Source organism: Kwoniella newhampshirensis, chromosome 1 (assembly GCF_039105145.1).
Source record: "Kwoniella newhampshirensis strain CBS 13917 chromosome 1, whole genome shotgun sequence".
NCBI classification, from domain to species: Eukaryota; Fungi; Basidiomycota; class Tremellomycetes; order Tremellales; family Cryptococcaceae; genus Kwoniella; species Kwoniella newhampshirensis.
In genome coordinates this window covers 804,631-821,783 of record NC_089955.1, presented here as the reverse complement: position 1 = coordinate 821,783, position 17,153 = coordinate 804,631, and the positions used below count along the sequence as shown (strand labels likewise).

At 51.2% G+C, this 17,153-nt stretch overlaps 5 protein-coding genes across 5 annotated transcripts; 2 read left to right on the top strand and 3 right to left on the bottom strand.

Moving 5' to 3' along the window:
• Positions 1-546: 546 nt before the first annotated feature.
• Positions 547-3,797, bottom strand: IAR55_000312 (uncharacterized protein; the record flags this gene model as incomplete). The annotated part of the gene is made up of 6 exons (XM_066943448.1): positions 547-551; positions 617-1,609; positions 1,682-1,825; positions 1,890-2,003; positions 2,056-2,584; positions 2,682-3,797. The coding sequence occupies 6 exons, from the start codon at positions 3,795-3,797 to the stop codon at positions 547-549; spliced, it is 2,901 nt and encodes a 966-aa protein (XP_066805990.1).
• Positions 3,798-4,333: 536 nt separating this feature from the next.
• IAR55_000311 (uncharacterized protein) lies at positions 4,334-7,773 on the bottom strand (the record flags this gene model as incomplete). Its single annotated transcript, XM_066943447.1, has 7 exons — positions 4,334-4,960; positions 5,444-5,691; positions 5,743-5,793; positions 5,844-6,265; positions 6,328-6,337; positions 6,408-6,637; positions 7,160-7,773. The coding sequence occupies 7 exons, from the start codon at positions 7,771-7,773 to the stop codon at positions 4,334-4,336; spliced, it is 2,202 nt and encodes a 733-aa protein (XP_066805989.1).
• A 1,776-nt stretch (positions 7,774-9,549) lies between these two features.
• IAR55_000310 (uncharacterized protein) lies at positions 9,550-12,016 on the bottom strand (the record flags this gene model as incomplete). Its single annotated transcript, XM_066943446.1, has 6 exons — positions 9,550-9,928; positions 10,022-10,170; positions 10,270-11,493; positions 11,562-11,614; positions 11,677-11,750; positions 11,916-12,016. The coding sequence occupies 6 exons, from the start codon at positions 12,014-12,016 to the stop codon at positions 9,550-9,552; spliced, it is 1,980 nt and encodes a 659-aa protein (XP_066805988.1).
• Positions 12,017-13,101: 1,085 nt separating this feature from the next.
• On the top strand, positions 13,102-15,104 carry IAR55_000309 (uncharacterized protein; the record flags this gene model as incomplete). Its single annotated transcript, XM_066943445.1, has 4 exons — positions 13,102-14,549; positions 14,611-14,627; positions 14,693-14,811; positions 14,874-15,104. 4 exons carry the CDS (start codon positions 13,102-13,104, stop codon positions 15,102-15,104), a joined length of 1,815 nt encoding a protein of 604 aa, XP_066805987.1.
• Positions 15,105-15,984: 880 nt separating this feature from the next.
• On the top strand, positions 15,985-16,971 carry IAR55_000308 (uncharacterized protein; the record flags this gene model as incomplete). Its single annotated transcript, XM_066943444.1, has 1 exon — positions 15,985-16,971. The coding sequence occupies one exon, from the start codon at positions 15,985-15,987 to the stop codon at positions 16,969-16,971; it is 987 nt and encodes a 328-aa protein (XP_066805986.1).
• Positions 16,972-17,153: the final 182 nt, after the last annotated feature.

Sequence of the window (17,153 nt, the reverse complement as noted above, 5' to 3'; positions counted from 1 at the left end):
ATCGGCTTGTCCAGATAAATAAAACACAACATCCACAACTCATCATCAATACCCCGCGCCCTCAGTACGCCTCGCCAAGAATGCGCAAATCACATACACGACATAAGTAATAGAGGAAGAGTGAAAGAGAGAGGAAAAAAAATTGACTTACGTATGGACTTACCTTGTCAAGTGAGGAATCGATATTCGTGCGGTGACATGACGATGGCGGGAAAGGAATATGTCGTAAGGTCTTTTCAGGTCGTCAGTCGTTTCGATGGATTGGTATGAGAAGATCAAGGAATGAGAGAGTTGTGGGACTTTGGAGTGGATAGACGGGCGGGGTTAAGGAGATACCCGCTAGCAGCAGTCTGGAACGAGGAGGCCTGATTGACGGCAATCTGGTTGATTTGTACGGGCTGGACAACAAGTTGCGAAGAATGATGTCTCTGGGATATCGACGAGGCAGATCGATAAATATCGTAGTCAAAATATGAGGTTTTCGAATGGCGAGGATCGCGCAACTGATAGCAGTTCGTGTGAGACGAAAACGTCTGTTATATTTGCTTACTCTGCGTCAGACGTCCAGCTGGTCAGCTGTCCGACCTCTGCAAAACATCCTTCCAGAGTCACTCACCAGGATCGGCCATCCGGCCCGTCCTCGCCCTCTTGCTGTCCAAGTCTCCTTCATCTTCATCGTCCCTCAACACCCGCTTGGGAACCCTTGATGTTGCTCCCACATCTTCAACTACTCCGGATGATTCGTATACCTCCTCACCCGTGTCAAATCCCAGTCCAGAAGCGGGACCTGTACCTGCTGAAGGATCCTCATCATCTTCCAGAGTATCTTCTGTCGATCCTGAGCCTTCGTATTCGCGATCCTCATCCTCATAGGTGGGGTCGTCATCGTCGTATATTCCCTCTGCATCAATATCATCTTCTTCGCCACCTTCGTAGGTGTCTGTGGGATTTCCAATTCGAGTGTCGCGACCTTCGTAATCATCTACCAAAATTCTCAGCTCGATGACCTGTTTTACAATCTGAGGATTGGTCGACTCACCATCCTCGGGATAGTCTTCCTCAGTGGCACCTCCAATCTCACCGGATCGGTAGTCCCCCACAAGTTCAGTAATGTTTCCGCCCTCTGCAAGTCCATCCGGCACGGCGTCTACAACACCTTGCTCCTTCTCAATGAGAGTTCCCTCTTCCTCCACTTCATCAAGAGGGACCTCGTCCTCAGCGTCCTGTACTTCGGGAATCGGCGCCATACCTAAGGCGCGATTCGCCACGCCGATAGCCTTCTGATACTCCGAAGGTGACAAAGACGATCGCCCCGTGGCCTGCTCTGCGGTATCGTTGGTTGCTATGCCAGTCTCGACAGTCTCGTTGGGGTCAGGTCGACTCAACGCTATCTCATTATCGTTGACAGAATCGTCGATAGGAGAGACTTTCTCGTCGACTTTCGCATCTTCCGTCGCCTGTTCAGCTCGTTCCTCATCCTCGTACTCCGTCTCGCCTTGTGCTTCATGCACGGGAAGCTCGGCTCGAGGCTCAGCAGAAATTGGAGTAGAGTCTGCCATATCTGTTTGAGTATCTTGCACAAAGTCTGATTCGATATTCTCTTCAGCTTCTATGTAGGTGGCAAATCGACAATCAGTACGAGGACAACAGTCAAAAGGATTTCAACGATATGACCACTTACCACCACTGCCCGACACATCGCCTTCCCTTTGTTCTCTGTCGTCCTCCTTTGATGCCTCGTCCGGATGTTCTGCAGGTTGATCCACCTCGTCATCGCCTCCTTGTGCGAGCCCTCCGGCTAGAGTTCCCCTCTGTGTGTGATCATCTGAGCGGAGAAAGGAATCAGCCTGGACCGTTGACTGACCATATTGATGCTAGCGGTAACTCACTGTAAAAAGAAGCAACATCGTTAGCTTCTTCAGCGCCTCTTTGGAGGCCTTCATGGGCGGTTCCGTGCTCTGCACTGTTGTCGTCTCGATGGTATTTAGCGTTTTGAATATCAGCTACGTTTGGTCCAGAGTCAGTATCGCTCGCCTCTATGAATCTTCGACTCACCATCGTTATCACCTTCTTGTGCCGTGTCTCCCTTGACATCATCATCGAATACTTCTTGCTTCGCTCCGTCGGCCTTCTTTTCGTACTCATTGTGCTTTGACTCAAGTTGTTGTTCACCTCCTTCGTACACTTCACCGGCTTCTTCCTCTTCATACTCTTCTTCTTCTTCGTTATACACCACTTCGTCACCTTCTCCTTCAGCTGGTGTCTCACCATTTGCACCTGGCTCTGACTCATACCTATCTTCAATCACTTCTTCGAATTCGCCTAAACCAAGATTCTCATCATCTTCGCCTCCTTGCTCCTCCCCTGCTTCATCTCCATCCACATTCACGACTTCGTCTTGCAATTCTGCGCTTTCACTTCTCCTGATGTTGACCGCGTCCAGCTCCTCCTGGATCGCATTGAAGCGTGTAATGAATCTCGATGTTTCCCAGGACAGGTGGAGCTGTACCGGTGTAGGCAAGCCACAACCTTGATACAAGAGGATCAATTCGAGGAAAGTGATAGATTGGAGGTTCACATCGTCCTACATCATGCACAAATTCCGTCAGCTGAACCCCTGCTTTGAGACAAGAAGAAGAGGTACAGCTTCGTGATTCGCCGATAAGCGAAGCTAGACTCACCTCGTTCATTCTCAGATCCATCTGTGTCTCGGTAATTATCATTCCACCATTCTTCACGATACCCTCTTTGGCACATTCAGCTCTGATAGCACTCCAGACATCTGACAAGCTGGCCTCCGCCAGCTCCGCCTGTCGGCCTTTCAACCAGATGGGGAGTTGACCCGGGTCGCTCTCAAGAGGTGCAAAGAGTGTTCGAGCCCCTAGTGATGAGGGGAGATGAAGTATGATGGGTGGTAAGGAGTCTGCGTCGATGGGATAATCTTCTTCGCTATCATCTTCGGCCTCCGCTCCGTCGTACAAGACATCTCCATGTTGATCCAATTCGCCACCAATCTCTCCTTCGGATTCGACCTGTTCGTCATGCTCTGCTTCATCCTCGTAGTACTCTGCTTCGTCGCCGTCTTCTGCTCCTTCATCCTCATCACCGACCTCAACATGGTCAGTCTCATGCACAGCAGCATCGGCTTCCTCCTCTGCGTCCGACACTGCAGGAGTTGGCTCGCGAGGCGCTCCCATGGTTGACGACTCTGCGACCGCGTGGTCTGTTTGTGGCTCCAGTACGGTCACCAAAGGTGGAACACTTTCGGGTTCCGTTGTCGTTTCCGACTCTATGTGAGTAGTAGCTGGTGGCAACGGCGCTGTGAAAGGAGCAGTAACGGTATCAAAATGATTCCCGGTCGAGACTCTTCCACTCATTTCTTCCGCGGGCAAAGCTTCGCCACCAACCGCTGTCGTCGGTACTCCCTCTTCCTCGTGAACGGGTGTCATCTCCGTCTCTGGTGCAGGAGGTGATTCCAACGGTTTCGCTGTCATCGCGAAAGGATTACCCGTCTGGAATGGGTCCGAGAGAGGAGGAGTGGATAGGAAAGGATTGGGGTCGGTCGTCGCTGGTATAGGCAATTCGGTAGTGGTATTGATGCTCTCACTTGAGATTATCGGTTCGGCTTCCATCTCCCCTACTCCATCTGCTTCTCCTTCTTCAACTACGTACTCTTCTCCATCTGCAATCATCACGGCATCTCCATCATCGTCTTTCACCGATCCTCCTGCGGGTAAATCTTGATAATCCTCGTCCATCCGCTCGTCATCTGTAAGTCGATCGTTATCGACTTCCATCGTGAGGTCGCTCGTCTCGGTCTCGAATCGTCTTTGACTCCCCGAAATGATATTCCAGCCAAAGTTGTGCGGAATTGTGTCTGAGGTCGCTATTGTTTCAGTATCGAGTCGAGATGATGCATGATGATTGGATTGTTCTTGGTGATCTGTCTGTTCTGTGAAAAGAGAAGGTTTGAGTAAAGTGGATTGTGATGGATGTGAAAAAGGTCCGTGCTCCAAGTCATCTCCCATGTCGAGCCAGAAAAGTGGCACTCTTTGATAGACATGATGGATATGGGCAATCATAAGTTATGAGCATATGGACGATACATCTGTGTATTCAACGGTCTTCACACGAGAGTAGACTCGTTGGACTATCAACCATCAGACTTTACTACTACAGCGCATCGTCGCTTCTCTCAAGCTTAATACTAAACATTTACAGCTACCCATAAACCACATACTCGCTTGCATGAAAGACTGTATCATCCTCCATATTTCCAAACGCAACCATTCCACGATCTTGTAACGTTTCCTTATTCCTGTCCAGTGGTGGTTCACTTGGCCATTCTGTCTTTCAACTTCTTCACCATCGAAGTCTTCCTCTTCAATCCATCCCCACCATTAGCAGGTGCTCCTTCATACACCGGACTTCCCCGACCAGGCTTGAGAAAGTCGTCGAAATCCGGAATCACAGGTGCGACCGGGGGAGCGGGAAGATGTTTGACTCGATTGGCAGGTACGGCGGAGACGCCAGCGAGTCCTTCAGCAGAGGCGGAAGCGTCGGAAGAATGCGAAGCTTGTTCTTTCCTGAGTGCTCGCATAGCTCTCGCTTTGGAACTGGGACTCTCAACGATAACAAACCCACTTCCACTAGCATCCGGGACCATCTCACTCTCTTCGAACGGTTCCTCGTCAAAATGAGTAGCTGCAATAGGGAGAGGAGGGGCGGTAGCAGCTGTTGTGGAGCTGGCGCCGGATCCTTGTTTCTGTGGAGAGCTGCGACCCGAGTGTCTTGAAAAGAAGTTGGGTCTACCTTTCTTATCGATGGGATACTGACTGTCACCGAAATTTTCAACGGCTGTAGACACAGCGTAGTTGTTGGTAGAGACTGGCGGAGCTTGCTCGCCCGGAGAGTAAGGCTTGGGAGAAGTGCCACGCAACGGGATATTGGGAGATTCACGCTATATAGAATGAAGAGAAGGTTGGCGATGAGATATCGTCAGCCGAGTCAAATTTAGGTTATCTTCCATCAAATTCAGATCGCAGATCCACCCAGTCCCATCCCATATCACTGTGTTCGTCGCCGCTAGACTTATCCGGCTAGAGCTGGTCCACGCTACTTAATACTTCCTCGCACTCCGATCCTCTGACATGACACGGCGCCTCTCCGGAGGAGGGGGATCCTGACGCAGGCCCAACGCTCCCGTGCCCGTCTTCCGTATATCCTCCGCAAACGTATCCTCTTCCGCGTCACCATATCTCCCATCGTCTTCCAACTCCTCTCGTTCCACCACCGAAGAGTCTGTCCATCCAGGACTGGGCAGTGGCGGCTGAGGCCCTCCCAGTCCATGATTCATCGACACGCTTCTCTGCCCGGAATGGATGCCTGGGCGAACAACGGGCATCGGGTTTCCGCCTTCGACAGATCCGGACCTCTGACGCACCATGGTTTTAAACTTTTGCATCAAGCTCTTGGTTCGCTTGACGCCTCCTGAACCGGGTCCGGCAGCCGACATCTGGCCGGATCGAGACGATGGAGGTGCGTACTCCGAGGTTGGGGACGTCGAATCCTCTCGGATGGGAGGAGAGCGCTGACCGCCTCCGAGACCCAGTCGAAGACCTGGTGATCGCATTGGTCTGCCACCTGGAAGAGGAGCGCTGACTGATTCGGGAGAATAGATGTCATCGACAACTGCGAGGTGTCAGCGGACCTGTACTATGAGAGCTGCCAGGAAATACGTACTTTCGATGGTCCCGTCGTTAGGTGAACCACCAAAGTCTTCAAAGGGCTCCGCTGTTACCGATGTCAGTATGTTCTTCCGCGAGAACGACTCATCGACTCACGTGTATCAATACCCCATGCCGCTTTGAGCGCTCTTCTCTTCGACTCTCGTTCCCGTTGTCTCTCCCTTCTCGCATGTTCTGCCTCGTCAACTTGTTCGCCCATCTCCGGGAAGTATCCGCCACTAGCGGGCATACTGGTCGAATATTGGCCGGTCAGTCCACCTCCCGTAACACGGCGAGCGTTGGACGGCACGCCTTGACGAGAGCCGTGAGGGGCACGTTTCGGTTGCTGCTTTTCGCCTTCTGAGCTCTCTGCAGGGATATCTTTGACAGGAGGCGCGGGAGGAGAGGAAAGAGATATAGTTGTAGGGCCCGTCCGAGGTGGAGATTGTATAGGTGGCTTGTTGAAAGCTTGCATGGGCGCTTTGGTGTACGGTAGATTGGCGTTGCGAGAAGGTGCAGCAGCATCGTACGGCCCAGCGCTGATAATGACAAGTCAGCACCGGTTACCACGCTAGCCACACGGTGGAAGGTATATACTCACTGGTGCCACACTGCAACAAAGAGGGAAGACGTTGGTCATCAGCACCGTTTGGGATCTACGCACGTAGAAAGACCACTCACTCGCACTCCCCAGTCCTGTTGGATCCCATGTATCGATGACATCTGCGTGTCTACTTCCTTTCTTATCTTCAAGGGCTTTCCTCTGACCCGCCGTCAACTCCTTGATAGCAGGGGGCTCGCCGGTGAAAGCATAAGAATCGGATGACATAGATCGACGAGCTCTTGTCTTGCCTCCAGTTGGAGAGGAAGGTCCGAGTAAGTTGGCAGAAGAGGAGATAGAGGTGGATGCACTGTGTTTGCGGTTATACGTCAATGGGCGAGGCGGTGATTTGCGAGGCGGTTGAGTAGTTGACATGATCATTTTTAGAGGTCACAATTGATAGATCAGCTATATTCTTAGCTATGTTCTTACGTGTGAAATCATACGAAAGAGAACGTGTCGAACAACAGATCAGACACCGGAGATTGCAGTAAGGATTGGATCAAAGAAGACGGGTCGAAAGGTGGAATGTATGGAGGAGTGCCGAGGTGAGGACACGACGTCATATGGATATTCCTCGAACTAGTTTGGGCAAGTCGCCTCCTTTGACTCGTTTTGCCCCACCCAACGAAAGGAATCCCCTTTAACGATACAACCAATTCCGTCTGCTCCTGCTTGCGCCTTATCAAAGATTTGATAGATTGGAAGCCGTCATAGAGCGCCAGTTATATGACCCAACGCCCTCTTTCTCCTCCTTGGTCGCTCTCGGCACCGACTGGAACCGACCAAACACACAAGAAGGAAACAAGGTGATAAAGTGATTGTGACTTACCCAGTATGAGCCCGAACAAACTTCGCTCTACTCGGTGGTACTTGTCCAACACCTTCCACTCCCAGAGCCAACGAACCCTTCGCAGCATGACCTGTTCCCGGAGGTCTGATCCTTCCCATTCCCGATGGCTCGATCTCATCTTCTTCGAAAGGATTACGCGGGACCTCCGTCAATTGTTGCATCCTGGTCGAAGGAAGTGCTGGTTGAATGATCGTTGACATGTCAGGTGACGATTGGGAGTAAGAATGGGTCGGTTTCGGTGGGAAGTTCATGCTCGTGCTCGACCTCAACCTCGGATCGGATGCCGAGGAGAAATCAATGTTAGATCCTCCTGGTGGTGGATTGGGTGAAGGTGTACGTCGAGGAACCAGGGGATCGAGAGAAGGCGGTAAAGGCGCTCTTGACTTGCTATGGTGGTTATTGCCATACGTTCTATCTTGCTGATCTACCAGGACGGACCTTCGAGACGAGACGCTATTCTGGTTGGAAGAAGACGCTGATCTGATCTGCACGGAATCTCGTACGGCGTCCGCCAGATCAGAGTTGATGTACGAGTTGGACGAAGGGGAGAGAAAAGAGGATCGATCCTTTGGCGGTAATTGTGGAGGAGGCATGATGTTGTCTAAGCTTGGGACGCGTGTGTGGTGAAGACGGTGTGTGCAAGTGTGAGACGAGAAGGGCTTGTTGTAGTGATGGATTATCCTTTACCCGGACTCCCTTTGTTCTTCGTTTCTATGTCCAGAGGATTGAAGTTTTGGGGATATGGTCAGATTAGATGCGATGGACGGCGGGTGGGAATGTTGTCGCTATATGTATAATGTCCGTTCGTCCGATGATGATGATTGAGATGATGATGAAGAAAGCCTCGGTGTCGTTATGTGATGGTCGGCGCGCGTTTGGGGGTGGAGCGCAGAGTAGTATCAAAAGTGGCAATAAGCAACAGACCTTTTCCTCCTCGTCGTTGTCGTTGTCGTTGTCACTTGTTCTTGTTTATATCTCAAGAAACGAGAACCGACTGTCGTAGAAGTAGTGAAGAAGTTCGCAAAGGATGCGGCAATGACGGAGAACCACCGTTTATTAACAGGCGAGACGGCGGAATGGGGGGGAAACGCGTGCTTGCGTATGTTTTTGACGAGACGAGATATAGATAGAGTCGGGGTGGCCGTGGTTCTTTTGCTTAACTTTCGGCTTTCAACAGGGAGACTCTCCCTACTTTCCACCCTTGTGATGCTTCGTTTTCTCGCAAAGGATGTTTCAATGATCTTGGATGACGGGAAGAACCGATCGAGCAACGAACGATACGAGTAATCTACAGCTTACAATAGTACCCAGGTTGCATACATACACTGTAGATGACATCCGGGCCGGGCTGGTAGATTGGATACAATTTCCCCCCCTCCGACGCGGCATTGGTACCTACCAAACAACATTTCTCTCTCCCCGTCTCCCTCGTCTCCCTTGTTCCCCCAAGATCACAGAATCCTAATGTAACTACCGCAACGATCCACCGGCATATCACGTAGAGGGGCGGAAGCGAAGATCTAAAGCTCATTTCTGATCTTCATTTTCAGTTTAGCCATATATTGCCCCCCCCCCCCCTCCTCTCCGCCCCTCAAACATTCCCTTAAAGGAGGGATCACCCTGAACGAATTAACAGAACAAGCAGCTACCGTACTTTATAGTGAGAGAAGCATCCAATGATCCGCCTCTTCGCCTTGTACCTTGCCAACAACAACAACAACAACGACATCAACATCTCTTGATGTTACGTTGTCTGGCCGTATGTCGCGATGATACATTATGTGACCGTGATTGACTGCCAAGTAGGGCTCCTCCAAGGCATGCAACGACCCAACGCGGTCTCCATGGAGCCTACATGCATCCTGATCTTTCGGTCGTTTTTTTTTCGTTGATCGAGATAGGTGTCATGGTGGATGAAAAAGCGGTGCAGGCGAGAGCAGAAACACTACACAGCACAGCTCGGATCAGACCAGTGGAAATGAGCCGAATTTACTCAGTTAACGGACGAGCGGACGGACATGGCGATACACGCTCATGTAGTCGACGCTTGGTGTTAAAGTGTCATCATAATGTCCGTTAGCTCATTCCTGGACCATCTTAGTGAACTTCATAAGATGGGCTAATCTCAGCTGCGGATGTGACGGAAACTGTGCAACATTTTCGGACTCGTTGGTAGGCTTGCTCCCACGCATCTTTTGCCGTAGTCAGATAAACAATGTGCATTGATCTAAAAAAGGATCGTCTCATCTACTCTACAAGTCCGTCATGATCGTCATAACCTACAACAGTAGCCCTCTATCGACACCCAAAACTACCAAGAAAACAATGGTTATATGACTAGAAATGTAAGACCTGGAATATGCGTGTGATCAAACCACCAGAGCCGCTCTGACGGGACTGACACTGGTCATCCCAGCTCCACCTCCCCTCCCGACGCTCGCTGTCCTCTTGCCTCTAGCACTGGAAGCGACTCTCGTATCGGCTTCAGGGCTCAAGTTCCGTTCACTAAAATGAGGCGTAGCCATGATATTGCCAGGGGGTAATAATGGTGTTCGCTCCGCGGAGCCGCTGTATGATCCTCCTTCTTCCAGATGTCGCAGACGTTTCCTCGAAGAGAGATGGCGCCGTCGTGATCCTCGGTCTGACTGTGTCGGGTGCATTGGGAGAGGGGGCGCTGAACCGTAAATGAGGGATTGTACCATGATAGTGAGATCGAAGATCAAGGTGCCTCCTGATCCAAGCAGATATCTGCAACCAAATGGATATCAGGACAAGTCACTCAAGTCGTCTTGATTAGAGGAAAGGGTAGATCAAACAGGTATTTATTGCGAGTTGACTCACGGAAGGGCTTCCAGAAGATAATGACTGGCCTCGACTGGATCTGCTCCGCCAGCTGGATTAAGTAAGATAGACGCCACGTAGGTGATATTCCCTCCGAACGCCATCACAAAGAGCATGATCGATAATCCCTCAACCGACTTGCGTTGGAACTGCAAAGCGCTCAGCATCAGCTCACTGCACAAGTACCTCAGCGTCGAGTTAAGACGAGAAAAGCTCCGTCTTGGATACAGGAAGGATCAGTCACTCACATTCTTCCATATTTGCGGTAGTCGAGATGTCAGATACAACGTCGTACAAGTCCAAGCAGATATTCGGCCTATGATTCGTTCTATCGATGGTGTATAGTCGGGGGGATGGGAATCTTTGTCGTGATCGTGATCTGGAACATGATCGAGTTCTAGTATGTACGTCGAATTGCGATAATCTAGATGTGGTGGTGAGGCCGCTGACGCGGAATGGGATAATGGTAATGGATGTCGTGGGATGGTCCAGACTGAAGCAGGAGTCGGTGAAGGTGTAGCCAAGACCACCCCTGTAGTCGATGATCCGCCTATCTTCCCGAAACTAGCTGAAGAGGTATTCCATCCTCCGGAACCAACGAGTAATCCCAAGCTCATGAAAGCCACACCTGCAGCTCTTCTTCCACCCCTCCCACCTGACCCTCTCACAAGACTCAAACTACGGCTCTTACTCCTCTGGTGCTCCTTGTTCTCGCCGCCTGCTCCGTGCTGGAAACCCAAGACGTGCCCATGGCCTTGTCTGGGTAGCCCTTCGATTCCATCCACCTCATCAACATTCTCTCCATCAGGAGGAGTAGGTAGATTGCCCCTCACACGGGAGCGAGGTCGACCTCTATCGCCCAAGTCTAACAATGTCCCGGTCGACTGAGTCAATCTCGCCGCTCCGCTTTTCGGACTAGAAGCCCTCGTGCTAGATTTCGATGTCTTGCCCGTCATATCCGAGTGAAAACTTTCCATCATGTCTTCTTCTCCTTCAGTCTCCGCTGCACCACCACTGCTTGTCGGCTGATTCGTATTGCTATAGTGCCTGGATGTCATTCTCCTAGCTCGGGAATGACTTCTCCTCTGACTGGCTCTCTCTGCTGCTCGAGCGACGTCCAATGCAGCTTCGTATATCGCGGAGTACGGGGCGTCGATAGGGGGAGAAGTAACATTGATGTCCGGAGGGAGGTACTGGCCGGCAGTAGTGTAGTGCGACCTCTTGGGTCGAGGACGTGATGTAGCAGAAGCGGGCAAAATGGTGCCAGACGACGTGCGAGTCCGACCAGAGATGGTAGGAGGAGCACTTTGAGGCGGAAGGATCATGGACTGACGGGGTGAGGCAACGAGAGAGTTGTAGGATAGGTAGCGAGGGGTCGGAGGAGGAGCGGATGGGGTGGGCGGGGCGCGATAGTAGAAGAACTGAGCGAGTAAGGCAAAGTCTACGATGCAGAAATAGCCTGCGAGGTACGTCTGTAACGGATGGTGCCTGAGGTCAGTCGAGCTATTCATGATCATCTAGAGTTGATGGACGAGTTCACCTGAAAAGGTAATTGATCCGTGAGGACACAGCCAACGAGGTTCGTCATATCACCTGTGGCCAGGGGCTCATTAGCGGCGAGCTGTGTATGGGTTTCCATCGCTTTCCGTACTTACCGAACATCCAGTTGACCAGAAATGGCAGTGCCAATCCCTCACACGATCTCAGAGAAGCATTCTTGAGGACTTGGCTATTGGTGTAGGCAGGAAGAGGTCAGCCTGAAACTCCTAGTCCGGTTTTCTGCGCATGAAGATCATCGATCATCTGGCCCATCACACTTGACGTGTACCAAGTGTGCGCGTTCTTGATCGCGAGCGAAACGAGAAGCGAGGACAAACGAGAAGATTAGACGTACGGGAATTGAGCGCATAACCAACAACCTATACTTGCGTACCCAAGTATATTGGCCAGCAAGACTTTGGACGCCTGATCCAGAGTCAAGACCCACAACCCCATCTTGTCAGGTGTATCTTCCCCGCCTGACGGCTTTCAGAAGAATGTCGAGGCAGGGGCACGGGGCAAGAGACAGAGCGAAGAGGGCGAGTCGAGTTCCTAGGTGCTGAAAGATTGATCCATGAAGATGAAAAGCACCTGTGATTATCCCGATATATGCGAGCACGAACGGGTTCCCCTCAGATGAACGATGATGATCGCTATGCTACCGAGATTGATGCTGGAAAAGGAAGAAAAACCAAGAGGACAGATGATCACGGACAAGGTAGCAGGTAGCAAGTAGCTGGTGAGAGCAAACTGTAACCATAAGTCGTAAACCCAGCACTATATCTACGTTTTATTGATCCCTTGCTGGAATTTGATCCCGCCCCACCCCTACTTCTAGCCGCTGGATTCACCACTGTAGCCGCCGCTGTCATGCTGGATCGATCTGACCGACGATGCTCGGCTGTCCATAGATACATGACATGTATTTGAAGAGCCATCCTATCTGCACAGGTAAGCTACCTCCTCAGTGACATGCAAATGGGGCGGACATCTGGAAACTTCTTGAAGATGACACCTAGCCATTCCAACGATTCCTGCCAACATGCCACACCTCGCTTAGCTTCCCGACAATCATCGTATCGCACTCACGTCATAAGTGATTTCGGTACCACCATGCTCGGTAGACTTGTGGGACGAACGAGGGCCAAGCAAACGTTACGTGAACACTTCCTGATCTGACTGGTCCTCTGTCTATTAGGTCGCGATGTCGTACTGGTATCCATTCTTACGGAGGAGAGATGAGATCTAAACTGGCGACTGCACCATAGCGGTCATCACCGACGTTGTCCCTGTAGAGCCCAATTCCAGTTACCGTACGTGCTCTATGTTTTCGGGTCGTAGAAGATAAGAAAATCTGGGTCATCGCCTATCACTCCCGCCCGCTATCTCTGATTGGGGAGTGACAAGGAATAACCGATAAGAGTGGAGCTTTGTCTTCCCCTCCATCTCACTTGCACTCTATCAGAATTCGTTCGTGTGTCTTCACTTCTATCGTCTCCATATCCCTGTGGTCCAGAACGCTGTCACGCGACACCGATGAGATGAGTCCACAACCCTCGACCAACCACGGGGACGGCGTCCCGCCAACGGAACAGACTCAACTTCTGGGCACTTCGCAGCCGACACTAGCCTCGTATTCCACTTCGCCTTCCCGTGCGACTTCCCCACAACCCAAAGCTCAGGATGAACATCACAACATTGCTGGTCTATCTGCTGGCCGATTCCGTCTGGTCTGTATGTCATTATGGTGCGCTTCATTCCTCGTCGCATTCGACTCGACGCTCGTCTCCACCTTGTTATCAGACATCGGTTCCGCCTTCAACGCTTCTACCCAAGTATCCTGGTTGGGTACAAGTTACTTACTCTCGGTCTGCTGTTTCACGCCGGTATACGGCCGATTGTCCGATTTGATCGGAAGACGGAACGCCCACTTGACCGGTCTGGGACTGTTCACTTTGGGGACATTCGGATGTGCCATCGCACCGTCCATGTATGCGCTCATCGGAGCGAGATTCTTGGCAGGAGCAGGAGGTGGTGGAGTGGCGAGCGTCAGTGCGATCTTGATGACGGATCTGGTCGACTTGAGACATCGAGGGCTGTATCAGGGTTACGTCAATCTGCTATACGGTCTAGGTGCGGCGTTGGGTGGACCTGTCGGAGGTTGGGTCTCAGATAGATTTGGTTGGCGATGGGCATTCCATATCCAGGTACCATTGTTGCTCCTGAACGGCATATTGATCTACACTTTCGTGTTGGTTCCCACAGCCGCACCTCCTCCACCACCTCCTTCCCGAAGCAGATCTCGACCTCGAGGAGACCTTCCGACGACCACTACGTCCCGCAAACCAAATTGGAGGACTAATCTCGCTCGTATCGATTACCTCGGATCTATCACTCTTGCACTTGCAGTGGCATCCCTACTATTATCCATGTCTATCAAAACATCGACCACGAAGCCGGATGGTAGCGACTATTCATTCAAAGACCCTCTGATCTGGGGTCTACTATTAGCATCGTTTCTTCTCACGATCGGATTCCTCCTCGTAGAAGAATACTATGCACCGGAACCCATCCTCCCTCTCAAACTCCTTACTCGTCGTACTCCCGTCGCCATCGCCATATCCTCGTTCACCATGGTGACCGTCCAATTTTCCGTCCTGTACAACATCCCCTTGTTCTTCACCATCGTCCAACTCCGTTCTTCCTCCGTCGCAGGAGCACATCTCTTACCCAATTCGATCCTTATCGGCGCAGGATCGTTGTTCGTCGGTTGGATCATGAGACGTACCGGGAAATATTGGTGGTTGGGAGTCGTTTGTTCCGGATTGATAGTGCTCACTTCTATCGGGATGTGTTTCTGGAACAAGGACTCCCCAGATTGGTTGACGTGGATCGCGCAAGCTCCAGGAGGATTTGGATATGCGGGCGTATTGACTACGAGCTTGGTAGCGCTCATGACGCATGTCCAAAGAGCTGGCAAGGGGGAGACGTGAGTGTCCACGCTCTCCAGAATTAAGAGTGCAGGCTCACGTTCAACATTCGGATCTCAGCGCTGTTGCTACGAGCAGTGAGTGATCAAGTGCTGCGGTAAAGGACTACACGTCCCTATGCTGACGTTGCCTTGTCACACAGTGACATATCTCTTCCGATCCGTTGGTCAAGTTCTCGGTGTGGCCATCAGCTCCGCGATTGTCCAATCAATCGTCCAAACAGATCTCAACAAAGCCATCACCGGCTCTGAAGCTGCGGAGGTGTGTCATACCATTGAATCGTGGATTTCTGCGACGAGGTACTGACCATCCTTTATGATCAGATCATCTATCTGATCCGTCATTCCACTTCATCGATCCACACCCTTCCGGCCAAATACCAACTCCCCGCCATAGAAGCATACGACCATGCGCTCCATTATGTGTGGATTTTCAACCTGGGCGTTTCGGTGTTGACGATCTTGGCTTTGATGATTGTCAAAGAGGAAGAGATGCCAGGTAGGGAAGAGCTGAAGGCGCAGATCGAACGAGCAGAGGAACAGCAATATGAGTAGAGGCATTTCTGGGAGCAAGCAAAGTTGCGAAGGGAGGACAGGAAAGCTACCGTCGTGCGTCGTGCAGCAGTTGGCAAATGGTCAAACTCACACCGTAACGGAAATACGGAAGTGCGGAAATCCAGGAAGAACTGCATGTAGAGCTATAGAAATGCACAACGATTGCGAATGGCCGAGAAGTCTATTTGTCAGCGGGGTAGAGCCAATGGACGCCTCAAGAAGAAAGACTACCAATCCTCATCATCGCTCAATCCGCCAACTTCACCCATGCGTACTTTCTACGATCTGTCATCTTTGTGTGATGGGACATGCACAGAACCCGACGGTGTTGCAAGCGTACTGAGACTGGCTGACCATATCCAACAAGCTAGCCAAGTGTTAGCACCAGCTTGGATGAAACGGAATCTCCGTGGTGTGTGTCCGTCGGAGAATTGATTCGTTCTATCGATTACCAACGTCTCTGTCGTGCGCGAATCAGCCGGCGTGACACTACGAGTACTGCTACGATCACCAAATCAAGACTGTCAGGATGCACCGCCCGGCCCAAGCCCCGGCCTGCGAACAGAGTCGTACTTGGCAGAAATGCGTGGGCAAGTCTCAAGCTAGATTGTACGATTCGTGTCTGTAAAGTCGATTCAGGTCGGACCGTCTTACTAATCCGTGATGTGATGTGACGACATCAAGTACCGCTCGGTGTCTCGCAATCAACTATAACTACGTTGGGTCGAGGGAAAGAATGTCTACTGATCTCTGTCTTTGACACTTGTAACTCTCACAGGTGGTACTTTCTACTTGTCCCCGGACAGCAGCCCATACTACATTCGGAACAGTCACACCTCGTGACAGCTGAGTCGCACGATATAAGATACAAGTGCGCAACATGTCGTACCCAGTCATCACACATCATGATCTTTCCCTCTCTTCCGGTGCCTCCATCCACTACATGACCACCGGTCCTTCCGTCCCCACCACGCCCACAATCCTACTCCTGCACGGCTTCCCCTCATCGTCACATCAATTCCGAACGCTCGTACCCCTCCTTGCGAAAGCATCATCATCACTTCGGGTCATCGCGCCCGACTTGCCTGGTTTTGGTCTGACAACCGTCCCAGAGGATGTAGGTTACAAGTACACGTTTGAGAACATGACCAAGACCATGGTGGAGTTCCTCGAAGAGATGGGAGTGGGGGAGATGGTGGTCTATGGATTCGATTATGGTTTCCCGGTAGCTTTTCGTTTAGCCTTGATCCAACACCAACATCGACCACGGGAGCTGAACTCGACCTCGCAGGCGACTTCAGCCCGGTGGAGGATCAAAGCCCTCATCTCGCAGAACGGGAACGGTTACGTGGAAGGTTTACTCCCCTCTTTCTGGGCCCCTCTCCAATCGTATTGGTCCACATCGAACATCCACGACGGCCCCTCGCGTCAGACATTACAATCATTCCTCTCAGATCCGAATAACCTCAAATCACAGTATTTCGGCACGACTATTCCCAGCAAAGCCCAAAGCGACGTTGAGAGCGATAGGAGAGTCGATCGCATTGATCCGGTCTCATGGAAAGTCGACTGGATGATGAACGTTCGAGATCGACTAGATATCCAATTGGATTACTTCTACGATTATCAGACAAACGTCGAACTGTATCCCGCTTTCCAGACCTATCTGAGAGAGAGTAAGGTGCCTTTACTGGCGGCTTGGGGTAGGCACGACGTCGCTTTCGATCCAATAGGAGCGGAGATGTTTAGAAGAGACGCTCATGATTCAAGGATCCACTTTCTGGACGGGACTCATTTCCTCTTGGAAACACATGTCGAGGAGGTCACCGCTTACATTGTCAACTTCTTGGATGACATTGGCTTTTGAGCCGAGATGGCGGACTACAGAAGGATGGACTTCGTATCCTCTCCCTGATTCTTATGCTGTACAGATGCATAAGATGCAGGAAATGCCAAAAAACCCAATGCCAACAATAAAGTAAATATATTATAAAAGCCTGAATATGCACTAAGTGTTACTTGACTTGATCCACTCAGACTTCTTCGCAT